This window comes from Channa argus, chromosome 7 (assembly GCF_033026475.1).
Source record: "Channa argus isolate prfri chromosome 7, Channa argus male v1.0, whole genome shotgun sequence".
Taxonomy (NCBI): domain Eukaryota; kingdom Metazoa; phylum Chordata; class Actinopteri; order Anabantiformes; family Channidae; genus Channa; species Channa argus.
In genome coordinates, this window is record NC_090203.1 from 7,863,851 (window position 1) to 7,891,800 (window position 27,950).

The following is a 27,950-nucleotide window of genomic DNA, read 5'->3' on the forward strand; positions in this document are numbered from 1 at the left end:
TATCTCCTCTTACAAGCTGCATGCTATGTATGCACCGATGTCAACACCTGCACACTTTAGTGGACTTGTAAACATCTATTTATAAGAGCATGTGCACTAATTTGACTGCTCACTGAGTTCAAAGCACTGACGGACACAAAGCTTGCTGTGTTGGCTGAAAACATTTAATCACAAGAGAAAAAAGAATGGGATGAATAGAGTGCTGCATTTAAAGTGTGTATCGTTTATTAGTAATATTAGGATTTGTAGTGTGTTGGGGTGCCCGCAGAATTCTTAATGTTTGTCTCTCAACCTGAGCACTAAAAAAAAAAAAAAAAAAAAGGTCTGCATGGATATATGGATATACCTGCCTGTACCTTTTATGACCAAGTGTATGTTCTCCTGCCCCACTGTTGAGGAATTAGCAGTACATAGAGTAACAAAAGTCAGACTTCCTTTCATCGAACCATTTCACATTAGGTGTGTAAAGGTTACCCACTGCTAGAATAGCAGGCTCAGTGATAAGAGAGTTCTGTCCAGGAAGTGGAGAGGAAAAACAGTGTCCCTCATCACACCAACAGTCATTGTGTCCTGACCACAAATATTATGACTATTTCTGCAGCAGAATAAATTCAACCACATGGCTGGACAAAGGAAACTCACGGCAACAGTCATCCTGATGATCCTGACACAAAAGTAGATATACAGCGACTTAAAGCGCATTAAATGTTTTTTTAAAATGTATGAAAAGGTTTGCAAAACTGCACCGACACTTTTCTCTGCCTACACGAGGGGGTGTTTATTTTTCATCAGGAGTGACTCATCGGTCTTTGAAAAACATGCCTGTCTTGCCCTTGAGCTTCAGAACTGCATTTTAAAAGCAACTGAATTTTTTATTCCATTTTATTTATTTAATTATGTAGAATTTATTGTTATGAGTTTTTACACCATCATGTTTGGTTTTGATTCACTTCCACTGGTGGGGCAAGTTGATCTGAAACCCTGCAGCGGCATCTGCCTTCACTTAATGCACCAAGGCTTTAATTCACTGCACTCCAAGAGAGCTTCTACTCTCCAACATTGTATTGTGTATTATGCAAAAGGCTTGGGTACTTCAGGTTTGTATTACATTATCAGCTAAAAACTCTCACTTATTAATATTACATATATCGAACAAAAAGTGAGTTTACTGGCACCTAAAGCAAACCTTACATTTCTTGCTATATATGCAGCTCATGGAAGTAATCAATATGTATATATATGAGCTGTTAGGTGTTTTTGTCTGGACATGTGGTGAGAAGAAATCTAAGATATGATTCAGCTCTATGAATTATAAGTGTGGTATCCCACCTCACTGTTGCAAAAGTGACCTCAGAGGTTTGATGATACGCTCCGAGCCTCAACCTCCAAGCCATAAAACTTGCCATCCATTCATTGCTATGATTAAGTTACAGCTAAGGAGATGACCTTTAAAAATGTAACACCATAAATATCAGCAGGAAGAGGTTAATAAATAAATGTCGTTAATGTGATTTCAACTAGTGCAATTGTATTTCACAGTTGTCAAAAACCAATACTGCAAGGTTGCAAGTACTGCAAGTTATGCCCATGTGAACTATATTTGGCCTATATGGTGGCACAAGGCTGAGCTTCAACTTTCTCTGTATGCCTGTGTTTTTGTAATAGAAGTATATTAAACACCCAAAAGGTTTAGTGAAAATCTTTGCATACCATATGCAAACTTTATACTGGAATCAGTAGCCTCTTTCTATGCTGTCTGTCTCCTGGTTATGCTCTCATTTTACCAGTGATCCACTGGAACGCTAACTGTAAGTGAAACCGTTGACAGCCTGTGATACTGAGTGACAGCTCAGGAAGATAGGGCACTAATTTTATCTGTGGGAGACCACAGATAGAAGGTGTGCACCATAAGAGTGTGAAGAAAGACAGCTCTTCATCCTTAGGCGCAAGCAGCCCTGTCGACTGCAGCTGGGGAGAGGTGAGCTTGTAATGTTTTTCTATTAAATCAACCGATCACAAACAGGACTGAGGCGAGCTCAGTGGAGAGTGTCGGCCTCAGCTGCGCTCATCATGAAGACCATCCTTTGGGCATATTTGCTCAGAGGGATGTCTCCTTTGGGTTTGAGAAAAATAAAAAATAGAAAAAAGCCTCTGCCACAGCTGTACTAAGTGTTTTTCTTCATGCACCATGAACTCTCATGAGCATTTCACATACAAAAACATAGATGTATGCATGTAGAGAGCTGCATGCACATGCAGGCTGGCTGTTACCACGCCAGTTGAAGAACTCTGCACTTATGGCCCACGTTGATTTGTTATTCTTAGATCTTTGCCTTGTTTACTTGTCAGAGGAAAGGGAAGTGAGGGTTGATGCACAGTCTTTTACATCTTAAAGAAGACACTTCCTCTTATTATGATCACTTGTATCAGCGTTTAATCAAGATCCTCTGAAACTGTAAAAATCTTGTAAAGGGTGATGCATCGCTGAATGTCTTTTCATAGCACAGCATGGATGGAAATTTCAGATGTCAGCTGCTGCGAGGCTTGAATCACACCACAACATCTGCTTTATACTATCTCTGTGGCAAAATATTTTCAGACTTGCCAATGTGTTGCCATAGCCACCTACTACACCTAGAGCATAATAAGCACCTCGATCCCATACAGGCTGTGCTAGCACTATTCCCTCAGTAGTCTGATAGAATATCAAACCCGAGAAGCTGTAAAGCAACAGAGGGCAATCGACAAACAGGATCCAGTTCCTTAATCTGCAAAGTATTTGGGGAGAAGCCACAAGAGGTATCGCATGGCATAACTTGGTTCACTTTCTGGTCATTTATTAGCCATCGCTGGCTGTTTGTACCACCTTAGCACCTGCTGCGTCATAGTCATCATAAATCTACTTAATATAAAAAAAAAATAAAAAAAAAGTCAATTTGCTCAACTCTACTTGGCAGTCAGTACCGGTCAGGTCTTTGGCTTATATTTTACCCAGAAGACTCTCCAAGTCCACCAGGTACTGATTCATCAAATCCTCATACATGAAAACTTTGAGCCTCCCAACAACAATCCCCCCCCACTTGACGCAGGCTGCTCTTAGTTGTAACTCCAGCTGGCCCAGCTGCTGGGCTGTGTGCACAGAGAGTACCTCTTTTATGAGACTGCTGTGCTGCATCAGATGGGCAATCTATTTAGGTCCAGGCTGTTGGCATGACCTCTAAGTAGGGGCTTAAGAACCAAACTTAGCTGAAAGAAGAAGCCCAGCTGGGGAAAGCAATCACTAGAGAAATGATTGTGGGTAGTTTGCTCACCTTTGGAGAGTCTTTTCAATTATTAGTCTATATCCCGCAGAGCCAAATGGGTGGTCTCGTTTTCTGAAGAGTCCTCAGTAAATCCATAGACTGCTGTTATACACGTGCTAATATTGTGGTTTACGATCACAATATACTATCCTCAGCAGCAGCGGACAACAACCTGTTCTCCTATACTCTGCCCGCCTGCAACAACACGATACCAAAAGAATTAAACACGATACGGATTTACAGTATGAATGTGAAAATGGGGGACTACCTTGCACTAACCGCCGAGAGTTTAGTTGTAAATTGTGTAAAACATGAGGAAAGGAATCGTGGGGTTAATATATTTTTAAACAGCCCGGTGAAAATAGAAATACTGACATTTCATGACCATCGTTTTGGAAAACCCTTCATGATGGGTTGCAGTACACACAGTAGATCTAACACTTCACCCCGCTTCTCCCTACACCTCACAGCTGAAGTGAATTGGGAAACTTACTTCAGCAGTGAGGGGCACTAGTCAATGTGCAAATCCAAGTGGGCAAGAAACACTGAAACAATGGGAATCTAGCAAGGAGACTGTGAAATCAGTCAACCCTCCCAAAAAAATAAAAATAAAAATCATGTCTTTTAAACAGAAATAAAAAGTTATTGAGATCTTTACTGTGTGTGAGCAGAATGTTCAAAAGTTGTCTTACAATGTGCTTTTAAATATTCTGTGGTAGCTGGAAAAAAACAAAAAAAACAATGAGTGACTAACAATAGGAAAGTTGAGCAAATGCCAACATTTTCAGCTCATCTGTGGTTGATACTTGCACAAGTCTAACAACAATGATGCCAGTCAAGGCTCCCAAGTAAAAAACTACATACTGTACTCTCATTAAAGGAAAAAAATACACAGTCAAAATAAATAATGCCAGTGAGAGAGTTTCTTTTTTCCTTTGGATTCTGTGCTCAACATGTGCTTTCAATGCAAACCAGTATCTTTGAAACACAGTGGCCTCTTTGTTCCAAAACATTTTGTTCATGTTCTGGTGTTTCAGATCTAGTATGTCGATCATGTTCTCGTAATATAAAGCAGAAGCCTAATTTCTAACTTCACTTGAATTCTTGTCCAGTTTAATAACATTAAATGTTACTGTATTTTAGCTGTATCAAAAACCACTGTTTCAGCGTCTAATCTTTTCACACTGTGATAAATTAATCAATGACCAATTCTACAGTGCAATGAAATTCTGTACTTATTCACAGTAATTAGTATTGTACGTGTAAACTAGTAGCAATACGAATAAACAAGGACTACTTGAGCCATGCTACACACTCCACTTCTTTAACAATGGCTATTATGTTGCTAATATGTGTGTCCATTAAAGTCAAATCATGGTTAACAATATAATAACAGGATGTAATATGCCCTTTTTTCCATTGGCCTGTCAGTGGCAATAGGTATTTTAAACTATTAGAAAAGGAGGGATGTTTGTACCACTGCAAGTCTGAAACAAGAAGGCATTCAGTGTGTGACTGCCCGCAGGGCCTCATAAATTGCCATAACTTACACAGCGGAAGACTAAAAGTAATTATTTTCATTTAGCTTTTTGGGTCCATATTTATTTATTCAAAGATGTCATTGAATCCAAAAGGCAGCCTCCTCCTTAAGTATGCAGCATATACAGCAGATTTATTTTTATTTTTTTCAAACATACTTCACAGGCCATCAATGAGATATCAGATATGTCAGGGATAGACCATCTTTGCTATATGGTTTCAAATAACTGCACACTTGTAAAGCTGTGCACCATTTTTATGAGTTTTTGGCTCACTTTATTTACCACCTAATCACACTAGACTCTTGCTCATAATCAGAGCTCATATTAACCCCCCTGGGCCAGCAGCAACGTCTTGGGTTCCCACCTTTCTGGCCTACTGCTGACGCAGAGTCGAATGTTTAAGGGTGAGATCCAAACTGTGCAGAAACATCTAGAAGGTGATAATAAGCTCTGGACAGGGGTCATGGAACCCTCTGGAGGCAGAGGCAGCTGTCTTTCTTATACGCATCCATCTTCTAAGACCCTTTTGGGGTCCGCTGTGTTGACAATAAAAAAGGACAAGAGACCATCCATTCTGTGCAGGAGAGGTGTCGGATAACCTGACGTACCAAAACGAACTGGACTTTAAACCCCTTGATAAAATGATAGTTAACACTCTCAGTGATATGAGTGTTGAATGATTTATTACTACTATACTGCCATGAACTGATTTACCCGTTTATTCCACCATAACCTTCAACAGTTTGCCCTTAGGAGGGTTAGTTAGTGGTGGAATATAATCATTCTATAAGTACATTTACTTAAGTGCTGTACTAAAGTACAATTTTGAGATACCCGCACTTCACTTTTATGCTTCTACACCACTACAATTTATACTGATTTATCATTACTAACAAGTGATCATCTAAGCTACAACCATATTGCAGGCCATTTTTGTCAATAACAAACTTAACCTTTCACTTGTGTAGAGTTTTGAATGCAGGACTTCCAAGTGAATATTTTACACTGTTATGTTGATTAGGAAATATTTTGTATTCTTTCACTTTTGTGAAAACTGGCAATGGAACAAAAAATAAATATTACACAACTTTACTTCTATGAAAATATCTGTGTTAATGTTATTACTATTGCACTTTACCATGGATATCAGAAATATTAATACAACTGACATAAACTACAAAAGGGAAATCCACCTAAAGGCAGCAGTAACGTGCGACTAGTCGATCAGCCCTGGGAAAATTTAAGTGCAGCTTTTAGCAGTAATGTTGCAGCACTCTGTGTTCAGGCATGTCAGCAGGAAGATGGACAGCTCCAACAGGTGGGAAGCATATAAAGTACGGGGAGTATGAACTCTTTTATCCCAGGACCGAGGGAGAAAGTGGTGTCAGAGGGATTGCCCAAAATAACCCGCCTAGTGTCAGGACAATGGTGATATGATGCAGAGCTTGAGAGCTGGCAAGAGAGATGGATAGGAAGGGGCCACAGGGCAAACTATAGATGCTAAGCAGGGGCCATCACAGGACTGAGGCTCGGAGTTTTAAAGTACCAGTGAATCGTTTTTCAACGTGCTGTATGATAGCACTTGTGCTTATGGTTAGAAAGAACAGAAGGGAATTGGGAAAATGTATGACTTCTTAATAGTAGTGGAAATACACTGGGCAACTCATGGTGGAGGAAACAAGCCATTATTGTGCCTGAGCAATTCCAAAAGAATTCCTAACAAAGCAAGAAAACTTCATAATCTTTGAGTGAATTTCATTAAAAGTCTGTAAAGATTCTCAGTTACAAAGGAAAGTTGAATATTGGCAAATTTTCTTGTTTTACTACTTATCCAAGAAGCTTCTTTAGGATTTTGGAGGTTCCAGAGCAGCTGTCCACCTACTGAAGAAGCTACTCGGATGAGGTCTGCAATGTTTCAAAATAACAGGAAAGAAGTCAATTTGCCACGACCCAATTTTGAGATTTTACATCAATGTAAAAACAAAACGATACGATAAATTTATGATAAATTAATCTAATTAGTACTAAAAGTACTCAAATTAAATCTGATTAAAGTTTTGCTGGTATTTTATCATAAAGTGTATACATTTTGAGCAGACAATGGCACTAGATGAAGGTTAGGGATCACCAAACGTTTGTCAAATAGTTGTTGAGACACTTTTACTCAAATAGAGAAATGTGCTCGTGATGTCACTAAGGACATTAAGGATCAAAGTATCAAAGTCACAACAGCCTTTTTCACATATGAACTTCAGACATTATCTGGAGAAGCGCATTGAAGATCACACCTGACAGAATTTCATCTCTCCAGTTAGCTAGTGTTATTGTCTTTATACAAATAAGGGTTCTTGACCATCCGGTTTTGTATTTGTCCGCTTTTGAAGCAGTTGCAAGATTTAGAGGTCATCAGCACACCGACCTGCCTGCTGTATTCACGCGTGAGCTTAATCGGATAGTATACAGAATACGTACTAGGGAGTAGCTGGGTAAAATCTAGATAATGTCCAGCCCAACCCGACTTGGATGTTTGCAGTCTCACATGAAGCCCCTCCAGATTATACCTAGATAAACTCAGCCGGGGTCAGCAGCCATCAGGGGGGTCATTGGTGACCCTGAGCAGGGCTGTATTTGTGCTGTGAGAGGGTTGGAAGCGAGATTGAAATTTTTTCAAACATATTGTACTTTTTGAGGTGATCCTGAAGCTTGGCTGAGACAACTTTTTCCAGTAGCATTGATAGGAACGAACAGTTAGAAATTGGATTGTAGTTTGCCATAACTTCAGGTTCCAGGGAGGTTTTTTTTTTTTTTAGATGTGGTTTGATTATTGCAGTTTTTATTGTTGTTGGGAGTGATTGATTGATGATGCTGGGGATAAGGGGACTTATGTTTGAGACATTAGCTTTTACCAGCGGAGTGGGGGGAGGGTCCAAGGTGCATGTCCAGTTATCTCACTGTAGTGATAAAAAACTTTGACAAACAGCCTTCTGGCTTTGATGTGGACCTGACGATGGGAAAGGGTACGAGCTAATTTTTCCAGTTGCCCCACTTCTCCTGCCAAGCTCACGCTCTAACCACTAAGCCCCGGTTTTGCATGGAACTTTTTATTCCTACATCGGCTGTAGCTCAGTTTTAAGGCAGTCATCCACGGACCACAGGGTCAGTGGTTCGACTCCCAATCCCTCCTGGCTTCATGTCCAAGTATCCTTGGGCAAGACACTATCCCAAGTTGCTCCTGGTGGGTCAGAATTGCAATTGCCGTGTCAGTTTCCTGGTTATCATATTTTGAATTATTTAAATGGCCACTTCAGGATGTGTTAGTGGCATGTGCTCACATGGTCATTTGTTAATGTATTTCCAATGCAAATATACTCTGCTGGAACTTGCTTTGGCATATTTCTAGACAGATACATATTTCTTTGACATGTACCTATACAATAAAAGTGCTGTATTGAAACAGAAAATTTGAAACTGAATCAGTTGGTCAATTCACAGTATTCTTACAAAATATATATAAACACATTTTGGTATTTAAAAAAAGAAAGCACAGGACTCAATGTTGACATGAAAAGCACTAGCTGTAAAACTCTACCTAACTAGACAATGGCAAAGAGGATAGTTTTCCTGTTGCTGGGCATATTGTGACTTTGTAACACTTCAGCATAAGTGTACTTCATCTTGTCACCCTATGACAGAGGCAGCATGAAAAAAAATAAATAAAAAAAGATTTGAAAAGGACACATGGGATACATGGATGCAATGATCCACATACAGAGAGGTAGTTGAACAAGCAACCATAATGGTACAAATGTTGAAGTAAGCATTTGTAAATCCAGTAAAGTTGTCTTCCTTAGTGTAGGTTTTACGAATATCGTCGACTGATGTCTGGTCTACATTAAGATTTACAGCAGTAATTAAAGCTACAATATGCAAATTTGGGGAATTAAGGCAAAAGATATGTATGTGGTGCACCGGATTTGACCTGATTGGTTAGAAGGGTGAGCTGTGCTCAGAAGCATATTTTCGAGTCTGCGTGAAAGGAGGCTTTGACCACTTTGTGGACCTCATCTCCCCACATGAAGATAAGCTATGATAACATAAAGTAGTAGCCACAGGAACTAAATACTCTGTATGGCTAACGATGTAGAGCACATCGATGTTGCAGACAAACAACAAGATAACAGATCCTCGAATCAACCTCATGTGACTCATGACTTAGAGACATCACACGTGACTTTTACAGACATACACTCACTGGCCACTTCATTAGGTACTCCTGGAGAAGCTAATATAATCCAATAGAGCAGCTCTGCCATGAATTCTATTTCTACAATGTTGTAATTTCTCAGTTTGTAGGAAATCTCATTTGAGAGGAAATATCATTAGATACCTGACTGTAAATTGTAGAAGGTGCATTTTATTGTAAAGACTCCGTTATGTATTTACTATTAAGTTCATATTGGTTGGTGAAGTCGTACTAAAGTGCATCATAATGAGAGTTGGTTCTAGATTTGGCCACCCTATTTAAAATGAATGAGGGGGCCCAAACATTGGAACCAGTGAGTGTATAAAATTTCTTTAAAAACTATCATGTAAAACAATGATACGATAATATGCTGTGCTCTTTAAAACAAGCTTGAACAGATAGGCCTTAATAATAACCGTCATCATTTCAACCAATATATTGATATTAGTATGTCTAAAGATGAACATTTTCATGCTAGATTACACTATTATTTTTAAAACTATTTAGCATTTTCCCTAAACACCTCTTCTCCAGATCGAGAAATAATAAACCCGTCCACCGACACTTATTATATGGTAGTGAAACACCAGCATAAAAATTATATGTCAACATTATTTTATAAAATTATCCAACTACACACATCGATTAAATTCAGGCATGCATTGCATGACTAAAAGATATTTTTTCAAACAGCAAGCATCATAAGCAGTAGATGACACACTGGGATTTATCAGATATATCAACCATACACACTGCATCTGAAACCTGAGAATACATTTCACAAGTATTAAAAGAGGGCTTTACAGGGAATGGGAATCATAAGGATTTAAGAACTGAAAGTTTAGAAGGGATTACACTTAAAATGACTCCTTTAAAGTTGTAAATCATTAACATAACATGCCATGTCTACACAAAATATGTTAAATGTGCTGTTGAGAGAGAGAGAGAGAGAGAGATGTGTCTTCTTTAGTTAATGAAATAAATCCCAGTGGTCAACAGACAAATCTTAACCGAGGCAGTTTGTACTGCAGATAAGCCTGATGTGACAGAAGATTTAAGAGAGAAATATAGATAATGCTGCAAAAACAGTGTAAGCCCTCAGGCATTTATGTCCAAGTAGAATAATAATTTAAAATAAATAAATAAATAATCACAAACTATTAAATACTGTACACATGATCTATAGTTTATTGCTGTTCCCACTGGCTTAGTCATAAATGCAACTGCAACCTATTAGAAGTTTTGTTTTCATTGCCAGTCAGCATTACTTTCATCTGTTTTGATGAAACATGCTCCAGTAGGCACGCTCAAAGCAGGATTACTGACGACACAGTTCATTTCATTTTAGAAAGCAATTAAAAAACTAAATACAAAAACAATTACATGGCATGCAAGTGAAGGCAGAGTTTGTTAGCCACAGTAGTACCGCTGGGCTAACAAAATGCATGCATATACTCAGTGAAATGAACCTTGTTTTACATAGAAAGTCTTTATTGGAGCCAACTGCAAACTGTGAGATGCAATTGAAAGCTCTGGAAAGAGAAGATGCATCTCAAACAAAGTCATTTTCTGCTTAATGTATTAGCAAGTTGATACTGTAGCATCTTCAAGTTCACAATAAATGTATCAACTCATTTTTGTTATCGAGACCATGGTTAAATGTTGTCTTTCAGGCTGCTGGACATTATTTTGCTTTTATCAGTTTCCTATTTTATTATAATATAATAACTATGACCAAAATGCTAAAATAAAACATTTCCACTTATGTGACAGGGTCAATAATCCTGAATCTAAGGTCAGATCAGTCTAAGTGCTATACAGGAAACTACCACAAGAACATAAAAATCATAAGAGGACTTTAGAAAAAAATTTTTTTTTATCTCCTCATTAACAGCAGGTGATTAACCTACATGATTCAATTTGTTCATTAAAATAACTACATTTAATACAGGATTTTCAGAATAGGGAGCCATTAAATTAAAATAAGATAAAAATAATAATAAAAAAACGCAAATGCTACTGCAGCTGTTCCCCATAAACCCGGTTCCTACATAGGGTTTGGTCAGAGATGCTTTAGGGCGGTGGACTCGTTAACCTGCTTGGTCCCGTTCACTGCCGTGTAACGACGGGTTTTCACTGAAGGCGGAAGGAAATCTGAAACTGAGCTGCACGGAGTGGTCACACCCACTTTCTCTGAAGACCACGGACCACAGCTGACACACACACACACACACACACACTTGACATAAGTTGTGCACAGCAGCACGAGGGCACAGAACACCGGGGACGATCTGTCTTTTCTCATTTCTCCATTTTTACAGTGCGGAGCTTGAATGTAACGCTTCCAACCGGACAACAACGTTGACCGGTGAGCATTTGATTTTCTTTGTCTCTCTTATTTTCCGGAGCTTGTTCAGTGGAGAGTGAAAGGAAACATTGAGAAAACGATGTTCTTTCAATAGCAGCAGCCTTGAACTTGACGCGTAAAGTGTCGGTGAAAAGGAAGTTGCGCAGCTCATTTATCTGAAAAAAAAAAAAAAAGTTACGCTAGTGTCAGCCGCCAAATCTTGCAGCAAAATTTCATTTCTGGACAAAAACTAGAAAACGACAGGACGAGCTCTAAATGCTTTCCTGACCCCACTACTTTTATTTTAAATTTTCATAACGTCATTTGAACGTGTTTGGCTCCAGAGTTGATAAAACATTATTAGACAGCGTTCATAACTTCTTCATTACTTAAGGGTTCCTTAAACCAGCAAAATGGACTTAAAGAAACTCGAGGAAAATGGGCTATTTAATTTTACCATTATTAGGTTTTTTTTTTTTTTTTTTTTTGTAGTTATCCCCAATGACAGAAGGACTTTTGCAATTGTACATCAGTAAACTGTTCCTCCACCCAGAGTAAACATCGAGGACGGTGAATCACGCCGACATTATAGCATAGATTATTTAGTATGCTGTAAATGCTTATGTATCCTATCTCTATCTCGTTTATGTGGTTAATTGTGAATTTAGAGCAATGCCAGCGTACAATCTACAACTACTACTACAATAATAATAACATTTTATAATAATAAAATTAAAAAGAACACTAGTACAATATCTTGCTAAGCAACAAGATCCTGGTTAAGGTCAAACCTCTTTAACAAACACCATCTACACACAAAAAGTACACACAATGAAAAGGTGTGACCTCCTTCAAGTTTACTGCCTTAAGTAGTAGTAGTACCTTATATTTAGGTTTGTTTTCACTTCTGTCTTTCACTTCTTTCTGAATGATTTCTGAATCAACTTTCCATGTTTATGTGGATTAAACCCTGTGCAGACATCGGTGCACTGTAGGCGGTGCTCACATTTGTGCCATTTCGTCACAGCTCAAAATAATGAATACGCCAAATTCATCTTTATTATTACCATCTGGGCATACAAAGAGTGAAACTAAGTAGTGCCTCCACAGCAGAAATTGAAGTATTTTAGGTTGGACAACACGCCACTCATAATTAACGACAGCTTTTTCTCCAGCTTTGTGCAGACTTTAAGGTGCAGGAAAACACACAACTGGATCGACTTTAGAAATGTAGAATTATAACTAGTTTTCCAGGCTTTTCCTAAAATAGAGTGGACCTTTAGCTGTTGAGTTCCCTCTTGTGTGCACCAGGGTCCCACAAATGTGGTGATGACAGACAGACTAAAAGCATGTCGGTGTGAGAATGCCACAGTGACACTCTGCTGTGTGCTGTGTCCAGGCAAATCAAGCTCAATATTTTCATGGCAGGAACCATATAGTTCTTGCTTCAATTGATTTTTATCAAAGCTAAAACATTAAGCGTAGCACATTAGCCAGATTACCCTGGTGAGAATAGAAGAATATTGAACTGGCTTCGTTTGCAGAAAGTTAGATGCTGCCAAGCTGAATGGTGTTCTCATCTGTCATGGTTAAGTGATTAACCAAAAAATAATGTCTGTGTGCAATAGTCTTTGCGTGAGGTCATTCGCTCCTTGTTCTAGCAGTTACAGTAGCTCCCTGAACACAAAGTCAGCCAATATTCATTGAAACATCTCTGAATGAAGCAGGACATTCAGAAGGTTTTCATTATTAACCAACAGACAAAACCGCGACGTTTATCTTCTCCCAAACAGTGCTGCGAGTGGCATCCAAACTGTCAACTGTCTCAGGACGTGAAGCATCTTGGAGGGACTCTAAGGGGGACTGCCACATTTTAATAACTAAAGATTGTGCCAATGACAGTTGCTGTGGCTTTTCTGAAATAGCAAGGAGTGGAGTCTCAGGGGCACATATAGATAGCAAATGTGATTCCAGCTGCCACTGTGGCATCCCAGTCTTAATGATAGGGCAGTTGATTGAACGGAGTGCTTTTTCCCCTCAGGAGCTTTGAGCTGTGTATCAAGTTGCCGAACCATTGTTGATCAGAGCTACTTTTGCCATTACATGAAATAAACAGCTGATGTGGATTACACAGCTGTCACCCCCTGCAACAAGGGAACTCTTAATCATGTGCACGTGTGTCTGTGTGTTCTTGAAGTTCTATCCACGAGTTTCATTTTGTAGTACTTTTATGAACCATACACTATTCCAATTCTTTCACCTGGTGATAAAAAAAAAAACAAAAACGTTAAAACTAAACTAGCAAATAAGTTTTTTGTGGTATTTTGTGATTGCATCATCAGGCACAGGATTTGGTACACATCAAGTGCATTTGTAATAAAAGTTTTAAAAATTTTATTGGTCGGCACATATTGATTTTGTCGGTTGGAGAGCTGGTTAGCTCAATGATGTGCTAAAGGTGGGAAATCAATTCACACATGAATCAGAAATGTATGCCTTTGCATTTGTGTGCCTGCGTGTCAGGAATGGTACTGGTGTATTCAAATCTAGGAGTAATTAAAGGCCAAGCTTGCCATGGGCTTTTTGGAGAAGCTGAAATCTCAGTGATTAAGCTGCCGACCACACACTGTGGAGGAGGGGACAGCTGCAGCTGGTTATCAATCGGGCGTTTAAAGGAAGGCTATCGAAGCAGTTCTGTTCAGTCATACAAACCTAGACAAGGCATTGCTGTTATTCTCATGGAGAATATTGGTTCAGTCTAGATGATTTGTATATCGTTTCTGCTGACGCCCATTCAGAAGTTTCAAGGAGACCATTTTCAACCATACGAAAGTGTCTGAAACACAGATGTGTTGATTTTGAGCATTTCATTGCAGCTATTAGAGCAAATGCAGAACAATACATTAGAGTGTTTTCTCAAGAGCTGCCTTCGAAGCCCACTTCCTCTGGTATGCAAAAGTAAATTAAGGGGGTTGTCACAATTTATTTTACCGTTCAGCCACCACATGCTTGAGAAGGGCACATCTGAATGCCATTCTTAAAATGTGCACAGTAAGCTAAGCCGGCAGTCTGTTGAGACTGAACCTTCAGGAAATTGTTCTTTTAAAGCCAAAAACAACAAGCTGCCGGGAATGAGGGGGGTGGGAAGTTCATACAGCACGTCAAGGAGGCTGGGGAAGATGGGTCTATTGCATTACTCTCCAAAATAGTAGCAGGAAAACACACTGGGAACATCATCTGATAGCGTGCACTGGTTTCGAAAGCTCTGTCGTGTGTAGTCTGCAATTTCCTCCTTCCAAAGTCCCTGAAGATGACTCTAATAATGACAGATCAATTAGTTGATCCCTGGCATTTACTGATCTCCGTGGATCATGTGTCATAGATAATGCCTTGCGGACCTTGGAAAAAAAAAATAGATGCCCCTACTATAGGATTGTATTAATAGGTTTTTGAGTAAACAAGTGAAGCCCTGAAGGATTTGAGAACATCCTTTGAAGTTAAAAGTATCTCGACTCGAGGTCTGTGTGCACTGAACTTGCAATTGTGAGCCCCTCATGTAGCAGATTCATCACAGATCATTAACCACAAGCAAATGTTTGTGGTGAGGTAGCTACATTGTAAATGCACCCATGGCATGTCTAACTATTTACTATTAGTTTAGGTGTGAACTCAATAACTGTTGCCTTTGTTCACATGAAACGAAGTCTAGATTTTCTGCCTAGTTAAGTGTAAAAGTAAATACATTAAGCAGTACTCAACTTATTGCCATTGCATTTCATTTGCCTTTTGAAATTGATATTTATGCAAAATACTGTGAAGTTACATCTTTCGTTTTCGCATGTACTATTCTCACAAGTGATGATGGAATCGAAAACATACTGTACAGAGTAAGTTAGGACACCAGATGTGTGGATTATTGGCGAGTATTGGAGAGACGAGGGTTAAATCAAAGACATTCAATGATGGACTGAGAGTGATGTACATTGGAAGGAACAGAACTGTACCCTAAGCTTTTCTTGTGGGGACAATGACTTGAGAACAAATGTTTCTGTCACCAGCTTTTATTTTATTAAGGCTGATTTACTTCCTTTCTTCTGCAGTGGATGAAAAGGTATGTTACTGATAACGATGTCTTTGTGTTAGAGTTCCATAGTGGCCTCACGCAGTACTCAGATGACTAATGTAAGACTGCCCTCTATGCAAATGATCAGTGACTAAATAAAACTGGTTCGGTTTAGCGGCCCTACACCAATACAGATTGACATCTTCCTTTTTCACAGCTGTTCTCTTTCTTCTCTCAGCTTTTGGGTTAAGTCTTCCTCTGAAGTGCATCTCGGATGGTTTATCGGTGCTGAATATTTGATTTCGGGGATTTTTTATTGTTTTTTTCCTCTGCTGCCAATTGTTCAGGCGACTCTTCCCTCAGGTGATTTATATCCATCCTATGCAACTGCTGTCTTGAAAAAGTTATGAAACGGCTATGGTTTTATGCATTTGCTGTCTTGACATTTGCCAAAATGTCACTCTGTCAATGTGACTCTGTTGTGTGACAGTTTAAGGTGGGCTGGCTGCAGTGATGTCCAGATCCACAAAATCAGCCTCGAGGTCCCGAAGCCGCTCGAGGACCCGGTCAAGATCCCGCTCCACATCTCGTTCCAGAAGTCGCTCTAGATCACGGTCAAGGAAGCATCGTTACAGGTAGAGTCTATATTCATCATCATCTGTTTGATGCATTTCAATTTTGGCAAGTTTTCCTTCATTGGCTCCTGTTACAGGTTTGATATCTGTCCAGAGCCTCTGTCTGCAACAAACAAACTGTGTTGCCTGATCTAATCTATTAAAACCAGATTACAATATGACACTTGAGAGACAATATGGATCACATATTAACAAAAAGACTGTCTTACAACCATTGCAACTATTAACTGACTTTGTTCAGTAACAGTTATCACCAAGAAGAGAAATGAGTAGCAGGTGCAGCGGGAGGAGCGCTGCCTTGTTAAGACATGGGTGTGATGAACCCGTGTTTCCTGCTATGCCTGCTTTCCACTCAAATTCTATCTATGAAATCTCAGTTGTTATAAAAAAGGAGGGTCCATGCACTGTCCTGTTTATTTCTGACATGTAGGTAATCACATGTGCTTGTAGTTTATTTGTTAACAAGCCTTTCTTTCCTGTGCTTCGGTTTACTGTTAATTTGCATCCGCAACACCTCTCGTCTTTGACGAGTGGTTCACGTGAGCACAGTGCAGCACAGTAACGGATTTGAATCTGACCCCAACTTACTTTCTGTGCAGAGGAAATAGACAAGTTAAGCTGGTGGTTAGTGAATTACTTGTGTTTATTTTTTTGTTAAGTCTATTTTTCATTGGACAAAGTTTGAATATTAGTTGACGTCTGTGACATACTTTATCAGGCCTACCTAGTTTGTGGTTTGTTGCATTGTTTGGCTGCAGTTACTTAATGTACGGTGTGGACTTGGGAAAAGAAGCGAGGCTTCGCTTGGATGCTGCTGCTGTTTCTGGCAGAGTGACTTGACTGTGGCAGAGCAATAAAATGGCAAGGCAGCTCGTTTCCTGGCAGTGTTGCAGCTCATATTAAAATTAGCTTAAAGAAGACACATGGAAAGAATCTAATGGTTTATTTCTTCTGAACCCACCTTGGGCCTGCGCAAACCTGAATGCACTCCTTTAAAAAAAATTGTATATGAACAGATTCACTTTTACAGACTTTGAAACTGGCACACACAGAGTCAAAAGATTAAAGTAGCCCCCACCCCCAGTTCCATGTGACTCCCCGCTCCACCAGAGCTGGCCAGAGGAGATGCAGTTTCTGTAGCTTGCACAGAGTGTGCAGTGCTGCTCAGTGCGCTGCTTTATTTAATCACTCTGTATTCCAATGAAAAGACACACTAGGTGAGTCCTGTCCCTTTTTAAGCCTGTCAAGGTATTTTTAGAATTTGCTTGCATGTCCTATGGTTCTGCTTTGCTCCGACAATTTAGAGTATTGTTATGCAAACTTTGTATGCATTTGTAAATTTCATTATAAAACGACTACATATCATTTCATTATTTCTAATACATTGAGATTTTTATTTAGGAAATGGGCTTAGCAGTTGCTTTATATTTTGCCGTGTATTTTAAGTGTGGTAAAGCAGCTACTAGGTATATTATTTATACATTAAACCTTGCAACTGTGTGTGTGTGCGTGTGTGTGTGTGTGAGCGAGTGTGTGAGCGAGTGTGTGAGCGAGTGAGAGAGAGTGTTAGCACTAGCATTAGTCCATTATGGAGCAGCAGTGGAAAGTTGTGGCTGTCATTTTAAAATATGGTAAGCTTTGGAAACAAATGGGATGATAAAATGATAGTTGTCTTAGGACTATGTAGGATCCAGGCCACATTGCAACAGTGCAGCAGTGCCACCATGTGGACACATTAGACTCTGCAGTCTGGCTCAGAAACAGCCTGTGATATGTCCAATTTTATACGCTATTTGACAGCCAGACGCAATAGCAATATGTATTTCCCATGTGTTTGGCCACTGTTTGGGCTGACTTGAAACATGTTGGGAGTTTGTAGCTATGTGCTACACAACCATTTATCATTGTCATCAGTAGCATTTTTTTTCTGTCAGAGGTTTATTAATGTGGATGTCTTTTTCTTCTGCTATAGTGCATTTCAGTTCTATTCAGTTCACTTAAATATCATAGCTTTAATACACTGAGCAGGCTGATCTACTATTGTTTTTGTGAAGTGGCTAATGTAGCAAATGTCAGTTTTTGGGGACAAAACCACAATATGCATTTCTTTTTGGGAATTTTGCCTTTATTTGATAGGATCTTGTGAAGTAGTGGACAGGGGTGAGAAAGTGGGTATGACATACAAGGTCCCCACCCAGACCTAAAGCTGGGAAGCTACAGTTACATTGTACAACGTAACTAATTATCTGCCATGGCATTGTAAAAGTGTACAGGAGTTATATGCATCTATATCTGTCTCTTTTTTGGAAAATATGATGTGATGTTTTTTCTATTTTTCATAGCTCTAGGTCTCGGTCACGGTCCAGATCTTATTCTCCATCTTATAACCGAGATAAGAAATATCAGAGAGGATATCAGAACAGCAGGGAATTCCGGGGCTATCAACGCGGCTTCCGGAGGCCATACAATTTCAGGGGCAGAGGACGGGGCTACTTCCCACGTGGACGGTACCAGCGTGGTGGCGGTGGCTACAACAATAACAACTTCCGCCCCAACTGGAAGAATTACAAGCAGTATCCTCAGAAACAACAGTACCAGCAGCAGCAACAACAGCAGCAGCAGCAGCAGCAGCAGCAGCAAAACAGTTCACGAGGTCGATCACACAAACGTTCAGGAAGTCCCCCTCACGGTCAGTCACACCAGTCTGACAGATCCTCCTCACCACTATCAAGACACTCTCACCATTCTTCTGCCTCCTCACACTCCTCCTCTCCCAAATGTAGGCCAGCATTGTTGCTGGCAAACCAAAATTCCAAAGATGTAAGAGAGGAGACCCTAGCTTCAAAGGAAGTCCCAAAGGGCGGAGGGGGAGATGGGGAGCCAGTGGAACTTGCTGGGGCTTTGGCAGGAGATGCCAAAGAAGGCAGTGGGAAAACTGAGAGGAACTGCCAGGGTCTGACAGACTGCAACAGCAGTCTAAAGAGAACAAGTCCTTTGGCAAATTCTGTTGTTACTCTTGGTCAGAACAGCCAAACTACTAATCAGCCTAGTCCCTCCCTGAAAAACACCAAGGAAACAGGCAATGGTGCCCCCTCTTGGCAGATGCATATCAGTTCATCCTCAACCAAAAAACTCCCACACGAAGGTCTCAATCCAATGCTTTCCAGCTTTGACATCTTCTCCAATGAGGAATACCTGGATGGAGATAAAACGGCAATCTCCATTGCCTTCAGACAGTAAGGCTGATCTTACCTAACTATACAGGCTGTACACATGTGATGTTATGAATCCCTTTTCTCCTGAATTCTGCCTCTAACAATACACAGTAGTTTTCAATTTGCATTGGGTTGTCAAGTGTGGTTGTGTTTATAGACTATAATGTGATAAAATACAGTGCCTTAAAAGATATTCTCTTCTGTTGTTGTCACTTTTATTAATAATTTTATTAATATTTATTAATTATTTATTAATAATAATAATAATTAATATTAATATTATTATTATTATTATTATTATGCCTTTCTTAAGCCTTAAATTCAGGGCCACCACAGTGACTCATTAGTCCGCATGGTGATTTGGCACAGTTTTTTTTTATTCTGGATGCCCTTCCTGACTCCCTGACAACCCTCCCCAATCTCTACCAGGCTTGGGACTGGCGCTGCATGGGTGGGGATGGGCTGTTGGGGGTTCACAATAAGGTCACAGTAGGTTTAGGAGAACGGCCTGGTCTAGGCAGATTTGTACCTATGCTACAACTGTTCAATTTTCTTAATAATAAATTTGACTGTACTCCTAGGGAGTGACTTGGGAAATGTTATTTTCTCCATCCCTTGACTTTTGCTTTTCAATAACCTTTTTGCCAATTTTGAATGGTGAATATTTTTTATAGGCACTGCATTTGTCTCATCAAAACAGCATCATTTTAATTACAATTTGAATTTAACTAAAATTAAAATTTTAAATTAAATTAAACTTTATATTCATAGATAACATACATATCATATTTGACTGTCGTTTATGATCATAATTGTAAAAACTAATGTCCTTAATGATCTAATGATTTGTTGTCATTTTATTTTCTACTGTTGTCTCTGAAGTACCTTGCAACTCTTTATGTGTATCATTATTTAGGTTTTTGGAGGAGCAAAATAAAAAAGCTAGATCTGCTGGGGAAAATGGAAAGAATACAGAAGCAAATGATGTGGATACAGAGCAAGGAAAAGTAAATGGCAAAGCCTCTGCCATTAACTCTGACGCAATGTCACGGAAATGCAAAGGCGCTGATGGAGAAGTGTCTCTCAACAGCTTTTTGAAAGCATCTCCTTTTCTGACTGCTCACAGGGAGGAAGAGGAGGAGATGTTCATCAAGTCTCAATCAAAACCACTTTACAAAGAGTGGCACAGTGGGGACGAGTCCTCGAAGCTCAAAGGCAAGGTCACTCTCTCAGCCCGAGAACTGTTTGAGGAGCGCTTTTGCAAATGGCAAAATGTTGCGTGTTCACAGGTAGCTGACAGTGAACTAGACTCCAGGGCAGAGGAGATGTATCTGAGTCGAAAGCACGAAACAGCAGCCGTTACAGCTGCCCTTGCCAAAAGGGAGTTAGTAGGAAATCTTTCCCAGGACGCAAGTTGTAAACCAAGGAAGTTGTCAAAATCTCCCTCCATCCCATCTCCTACACCACCACCAAGGAGAAACTCTGAAAGGGAAATGTTTATGGTCAGTGGAGAGGAGACACCTCTGACATTCCCAAGAAAACAGGAAGCAAAATTTAATGTCAGAATGGATTTCCTTGGAGATAGCCTAATAAGGTGAGCACCAGAATAGTTTATGGTCCCATACTGGGCCATTCCTCAGTGCAAATGATGTGTGACAAACAACAATGCATTTATGATAGTGGGTGAGCATCTTGTTTTACGTTAAAAAAACAAAAACAAAGGTAAACTGTTTTTAGGAAGTAAAAATCTAAAGAAAATGTTTGTCGTTTCAGCTCTTCTGATATTTTAGCTGAAGAGCGCCAGTTGTCTCAGGACCTTGTGCAGTCCTCAAAAAAGAATCAGGAGTTTCGCTCCATCTTTCAACATGTTCAGCCTGCTCAGTTAAAACAGAGTCCTTCCGAGTTGTTTTCTCAACACATTGTCGCCATTGTTCACCACATTAAAGGTGAGACCTCCCTCTGTTTCAAGACACTTCTTGACATATACATACATGCTGACAAGTATTGCAGTATAAAGTGGTGTCTGTACAGGTTCACAGATATAATTCACAGTCATGATTTACACCTGTTTAAGGTAACACAATTTTACAAATAGTAAATGTAAAGTGTCATTTGTGGCCCAAGTAAAATTATTCATTTGTGTGTGGCAAAAGTATATTAACCTCTAGGGTTATCATTTAATTTGAAGGGGAAATTAGAACCCGGTGTGTCAGTCAAAGGGATGACAATCGGGTGTGATTGAGTGGTCTGCACTTAATCGAAGGAAAATCTAGGTTTTCACTATCAATCCCAAACAACTGTGTTATGTCTCAAACAAAGGAGAGTTCTGAAGACCACAGAAGAGTTCCTGAATGGAATTTCTAAAGAGTTTAAACTCCACCAGTTAACTGTGAAGCAAACGGAGAACAGTCACCACCATTGTTACCCTCTGCAGGAGGGGTCGACCACCCAAAGAATGAAAGAGAGAAATAAAGTACAAGAGCAAGGTGTGTAATTCTCTGGGAGGTCACAAGCAGCCCTATGTTTAAATAACTAAATTTTCATGGCTAAAATCAATGTTAATGATCCCCCCTTCAGGAGGAAAATCAACAATAATGGTCTGAATGACAGGGTGCAGGGAGGAAGCCACTTCTCTCCAAAACAAACATAGCTGTCATTGCTGTTTGCTCAGACCATGTCCATAATCCAGAAGGCAACTGAAAGAATGTTGTGTGAAATGTTATGGTTTGAACAGGAAGCATTTGCAACAACCAATACTGAATCCCAGCGCCAGAGCTTCTTCACGTCTGTGATATGTGGTCCTATAATTATTTGGGGCTGCTTTGCTGCAACTGGACCAGTATGGCTTGGCATCATTGATGAAACTATGAATTCGGAGTTGCACAAGGCAAGGCAGCAATCCTAAACACACAAGTTGTTATGCCAAAGATTGGTTAAAGCAGAAGAAATTGAATGTTTCAAAATGGCCAAGTCCAAGTGTTTTGCTTGCCTTGTACCTCACTTGTAAGTCGCTTTGGATAAAAGCGTCTGCTAAATGACTAAATGTAAATGTAAGTCTTGACCTTAATCATAAAGAAAATTATTGTGGAAGAACGTCAAGCAGGCTGTGGATGCAAAGAAGCCAACCAACATCTGAGTTGAAGGTGTTTCTAAGGGCTAAAATACATAATATATACTTTTGCCAAACACAAATTTTTAAGATTTAAGAATTTTCCTGTTTAATTTCTTTAGTTAGTTTCTAATTAGTAATTAGTTTCTCTTAATTTTGTTTAAGGATTGAAAATTATATTCTCTCTTAAGTGTCATTTATGCAGAAATTAAATTCTAAGCGTTTACTTACACACGTTCTTTCCATTACTTTTTATAGTAATAAAGCAAAGCATTTATTTACACAGCGTCACGTCATGTTGTATTTGCTTTGGGCATTACAGTTACTATGTTCATAATACCTTTAAAACAGCGAGACACTGCATTATAATTGTATTTTTTCTGAAAAAGCTGCATTTTTGTTTTGAGAGGAATGTAAAACAAAAACATTAGGAAGTGCATTTTCTGGAATATCAATTAGGAACCATTCATGAACCATAATCATACAGGTATGTCCAGTTTTGGTTAATCTATTAAATTATATCATTATATCAAAAATCATACCATTCAGCAGTCTGCCTGATTGTATATCGGAATAAGGTTACTGAGGTTGGAGCTGCCAGGCAGGAGGTTTAGAGGAAGACCAAAGAGGAGATTTATGGATGTAGTGAGAGAGGACATGAAGAGGATGCAGAGGATAGGGTTAGATGGCGGCACGTGATTGGCTGAGGCGACCCCTGAAAGGGAACAGCCGAAAGGAAAAGAAAAAAGTCTGACTGATTGATTTTCAACATTATCTGCAAAGGTCTAATAAATAAGATCTAACCCTAGCCTCTAATTCTCATCGTTTATCCATGTAGCTCAGCACTTTCCATCTTCTGGTCTGACTCTAAACGAGCGTTTCACCATGTACCAAAGACGAGCTGCAGAGAAGGAAATGTTGAAGCCGAGAAAAAGCCCAGAGATACACAGGTAGAGTCGCCTATTGAGTGACCCTCTCACCTTCAGTGTGCTGTGGCTTCACCTCCTCTTTTAACAGCTTTCAGGTATTTCTTTCACCTTTCCTACCTGAAAAATCAACAGACTATCTTGGCTTTTTTGTTCTCATGCTCGGTGGAGGTCAGTTTATTTTTCCCACCCATTTTTGCTTCTTTTTTCTGTTTTGTGCGGACTTTACATTTCAGTGTAGCTCACAGTTCGTCACAGATGCTGTGATTTTCATACTGTTTGCACGTTTTATTGTCTTGGTTTAATTGTGTTTCTTTCTCACAGGAGAATTGATGTTTCACCAAGTGCTTTTAAGAAACACTCTCTACTTTTTGAGGCGGCGAAAAGCTCAGAGGATGGCACTTACAAGGTGACTGAACATTTTGCAGTATAAAGTATGTTGGAAAAACAAACAACAGCAACAAGTGAACAAGCCAGATGCCTTTAGACTACACTGTTAAAGCCTGTGGGCTTCCTTGACTGGAGATGCTCAAAGTCTGTGAAATGCAAACGCAAAATAAGGCACTTTGACTTTGTTGTTGTGAATTGGTTATACTATGGGCACAAGCCTGACCAAGGCTCATGAGTCAAATAAGGTCAGAAATGGAAGCTGCTGTACCCAAGCTGCTCAAAGGACTCTAAGCAATTGTTTTCGTAAGTATTTTTTCCAAAAATAAGGAACGGAAATAAGCAACAGCAAGCACTTCATGCACATGTGCTTACATTTACATGCTGAACTTGCAAACAAAAAAAAAAAAAAAAGTACTTCTTTCTTGATACGCATGGACACATATGGTCAAGCATTTGCAAACCTGAATCATATACCCTAGAATATGAAAAACAATGTTAAATTTAGTCAACTTAAATTAGCATGAAAATGTGTATCTTCTTGTTTTTCACCATTGGTAATTAACCATGCTGGTGGTTTTGCATGTCATAGCCAAATGCCTGTAAAATGCATTAGTTTCCACCACCTAGTTAATTTAAGCAAACCCAAAGTTTTTAGATTGGTTTGCCTACCTTGCCTGCAGTAGCAGATGGCATTTCATGGCATCAATGTGGTATGTAAATCAACTTAAAATAGAACCACTCAGAGACTATTCTGAAGCCACTTGTTTTCTAATTTTGTTAAGGTTTACGTTTAGGATGCACTAACTTGAAGTTGCGTTAGATGTGGAAAAGAAAATGACCAAGGACGATGTTAAATATGTTGCTGGTGTTTGCTGTTATTGCGTATTGAATTTTCAAGTATTTTGTCATAATACTGGTCATGTCCTGGCATATCCCATAAGTACTTTAACACCCTAGTGAGGTTTTGAAACCAAACCCTTCATTATTTGTGATTGTCTCTGCATTTTTAAGATGATTTTCATACCATAATTAAATAACTTCCTTAAAAAGGCACAACACTCAATCTAAAAACAAATGCTTTGGAGATGGGTTCATTGGTTAGGTAATACTAAAAACATGCAAAGCTACTGGTTTGGCCTTGTGCTGGAAAGTTCGATCCAGAATGGCTTGATTTTAATTATGCCAGCTGGCTGATACTGGAGATTTCCTCCTGTTTTCCATGGACGTTACTGTTTAGTTTACAAAAAAACCAAAAAAACACTTTGGCTGAAGAGCAGAGTGATAGCACCTACATGCTAATCCAAAGTCTGTCCACGACGCTGTGTTCTGATTTGATTTGTTCAGGATGGCGGGGAAAAAATGAGGGGTGATCCAATGGACCTTCGATTGGACATTGAGCGGCGCAAAAAATATTCCTCGCATGAAAGGGACTGTAATCAAGATCGGGGAAGAGACATGGAATATTCCCCAGATTGTAGTCGAGAGAAATCTGTGGAAAAGAACTCCAAATGTCACAAAAGATCAAAGTATGTGCAGCTGCTCGACACTAAAGCCTACGTTTATTCTCTTCGCTGCAATTTTATATAGGCATGAAAGTTTTTGCATGTGCCATTTCTTCTTTTAGGAAAAGTAAGAAGAAACGCTCTCGCTCAAGTTCATCTTCATCTTCCTCATCCTCCAAGTCCCAAAAAGAGGATTCACCCAATGACAAGTCTGACTCCAAAGATGGAGGCTTTAACAGGGCCCGACTAGGTGAAAGGGAGTCCCCAGGTTTAGAAGGAGGAAGACCACGTGGAGGATTTGTACGTTTAATTGCTAGGTTGATGTCATTTTAAAGATAGTGTACTGGTGTTGAGTACCTAAGTTGGACCAGTAGCTCTGCCAAGTTTCACTGTACATTTTACTTTGATCAATTTCCTGTGTCAGTGATTTGCTCTGTTGCTCTGTTTTCCTTCTCAATTACAGCAAGTACGTATTCGTGGAAGAGCCTGGAACAGAGGCAGTTGTCAAGCAAACAGTTCAGATAGTAACGCATTAAACATGCCAGTACTCCCAAAAAATGAAGACTGGGACCCAGAGTACACTCCCAAGAGCAGGGAATACTACTTGGTAGATTCTGTTTTTAAATCTAGCTAAAGTTTTTTTTATTCATTTATTTTTTTTTCCTAAATTGCTGGCTTGCTTGACACACCTCCATCCTTCATTTGTCTCACCAGCATGACGACAGAGACAGGGAGACAGAGGGCAAGTGGGTGGACAGTCGAGGGCGAGGACGAGGAAGCTTCATGCGTGGAAGAGCGCGCTTTATCATTCGCAAAGCCACTGGGGGCTCCAGCACCAGTGGCCCCAAGTGGGCCCGAGACAAATTCCAGGTCAATGGAGAGCAAAGTGGCAAGCAGGAAGTAGTGGCAGAACTGGACCATAAAGAAGAAGAAATTGAAGGACAGAATACTTGAGCAGTGACACCATTTGCTGAAAATCTTAATTTTCTTTGCATTGTGCGATTTTATCAACAGAAATGAAATTATAGAAATGAATTTATTGATGCAGAATGAACATGTTTTATTCATATTTTACTAGAAAACTCCACATAGGACACACAGTCCTCTTCTAAGAAAGAAATCTGTAGTTATAACCAATGGTGGCCTTAGTGATTATGATTAGAGCACAGAAGGGTGTAAGGTGACGACACGCAAAGAGCAACACAGGCTGCATAGGAAGAGATTGAGGTGGATGGCTCACAAACACTGAAAATTGTTTTCATTTCCACCAAACATTAATAAATATCCTTAACCATGTTTGATATTGTAATCGTGAAGATAAACAGCCTCTACTTCAGTGACCACAAGCACAACGTTCACTACTTGTTGCAAACAAGATAGTGATGGTCTGGTACACCTGCTGTCAGGGGACCCTCTAGTGGGTACACTGGAGGGCTCCCTTTCCCACATCAGGATACAGCTATTTACTAGTAGAAGCACTGTGTCAATGTTTTGTTGTACATGTGTTTATATGGGGAATTGAATTCTTCCATACAGCATTTACACTTTTACCTTTGGTGTGATTAGAAAACTACTTATCAACTGCTCTTGTATGCTACAGTAGAAAGACAAAACCATATTCTAGGTTAAACCAGCTTGTGCCTGATATTTATGCAAATATAATGTGGGAGTAGGCTACCACTTTAATAACCTGTACAGGGTAATGAATTTGATTGTAGTCCAATTTTCCGAACTATGAGTTTAAAAAAAGTTGATGTGTGGTTTTTAATTGTTCTCTTGGCTGGAATAAAAGGACAGCAATACGTACACTGTAATCCACGTTGCAAATAATCCGGCACTCTGCAGATGACCCTAATCTGATAATGGGACCAAACTGTACAGGGTCAAAGGTAAGGTCTTTCATATTACAACAGCCAAAAGATCTTAAACACCAGCTGGCACCATAGGAGACTGCTAACCATCTGTATCATTTAACATGTTCATGAAACCTTTTGCCATCAGAGATTTCTACTCTGTAAGGTAGTTGTTTGCTTCATCTCAAATTCTGCTTATCAATGTATAATTGACGATGATAGAATTTTTCTTCATTCATTGTAGTTGATGTACCAGTCTAAGCAGGATTATGACTAAAGATTTTCTTCTTCTTGCTATAGATTTTGATGTGATTTTCATTCGCTGATTGCAAAGTTTCATCCAAACAAGGAGGACTTAGTCATTTATATAAATTGAGTGAAACTATCAACATTGTGATTAAACAGATTTGAATTTAGCATTTGTTTTCTTTAGTCTGTTATTGGCAACGGAAACACAGAGCACTCTATGTTATAAGAATCATATAATCATTGAATATAGTGGATATCGCCAATGAAGTCTAGGATTAGGTTCATCTCTGGCTAATTAAGCTCATGTAATTTTTGTGTCTTGATGCAGGTGCTCTGGTCTTACTTGTGCAATCCAGTTTTACATGTTTTGATCAGTGTTTAAATACTCAAAAGAGCACCTGCTTAAAGAGAATGCTTTTTTTAAAAAGGTGTTACTGTTTTTTTTCCTTAGACTGTAAATTAAAGACACTGATTTCTTTTAAGTTCTCCTTGGTGTGTTGGTTATTGTGATTTAACATATTAATAAGCAATTATTTGGAAAGATGCTTATCAGCCACCATTGTACTTTTTGTGGT

At 39.3% G+C, this 27,950-nt stretch overlaps 1 protein-coding gene across 3 annotated transcripts; it reads left to right on the forward strand.

The window, feature by feature from the left end:
• Positions 1-11,270: 11,270 nt before the first annotated feature.
• On the forward strand, positions 11,271-27,857 carry thrap3a (thyroid hormone receptor associated protein 3a). 3 transcript variants are annotated; one of them, XM_067510605.1, is made up of 11 exons: positions 11,271-11,454; positions 15,987-16,131; positions 18,474-19,367; positions 20,263-20,940; positions 21,120-21,292; positions 23,294-23,405; positions 23,706-23,790; positions 25,116-25,297; positions 25,396-25,573; positions 25,737-25,880; positions 25,988-27,857. In XM_067510605.1, the coding sequence occupies exons 2-11, from the start codon at positions 16,010-16,012 to the stop codon at positions 26,225-26,227; spliced, it is 2,808 nt and encodes a 935-aa protein (XP_067366706.1). In that variant the 5' UTR covers positions 11,271-11,454; positions 15,987-16,009; the 3' UTR covers positions 26,228-27,857. The 3 variants fall into 3 exon arrangements, with proteins under 3 accessions (XP_067366706.1, XP_067366707.1, XP_067366708.1); XM_067510606.1 differs by lacking the exon at positions 11,271-11,454 and adding an exon at positions 15,685-15,859; XM_067510607.1 differs by lacking the exons at positions 11,271-11,454; positions 15,987-16,131 and adding an exon at positions 16,895-17,348.
• The last annotated feature ends 93 nt before the right edge of the window (positions 27,858-27,950 follow it).

Excerpts from the sequence above, each read along its gene's own strand:
- thrap3a (XM_067510605.1), top strand. The coding sequence starts at position 16,010 with ATGTCCAGATCCACAAAATCAGCCTCGAGGTCCCGAAGCCGCTCGAGG. Across the intron at positions 19,368-20,262 it reads ATCTCCATTGCCTTCAGACA|GTTTTTGGAGGAGCAAAATA; the intron begins GTAAGGCTGATC and ends ATCATTATTTAG. Across the intron at positions 21,293-23,293 it reads CATTGTTCACCACATTAAAG|CTCAGCACTTTCCATCTTCT; the intron begins GTGAGACCTCCC and ends TTATCCATGTAG.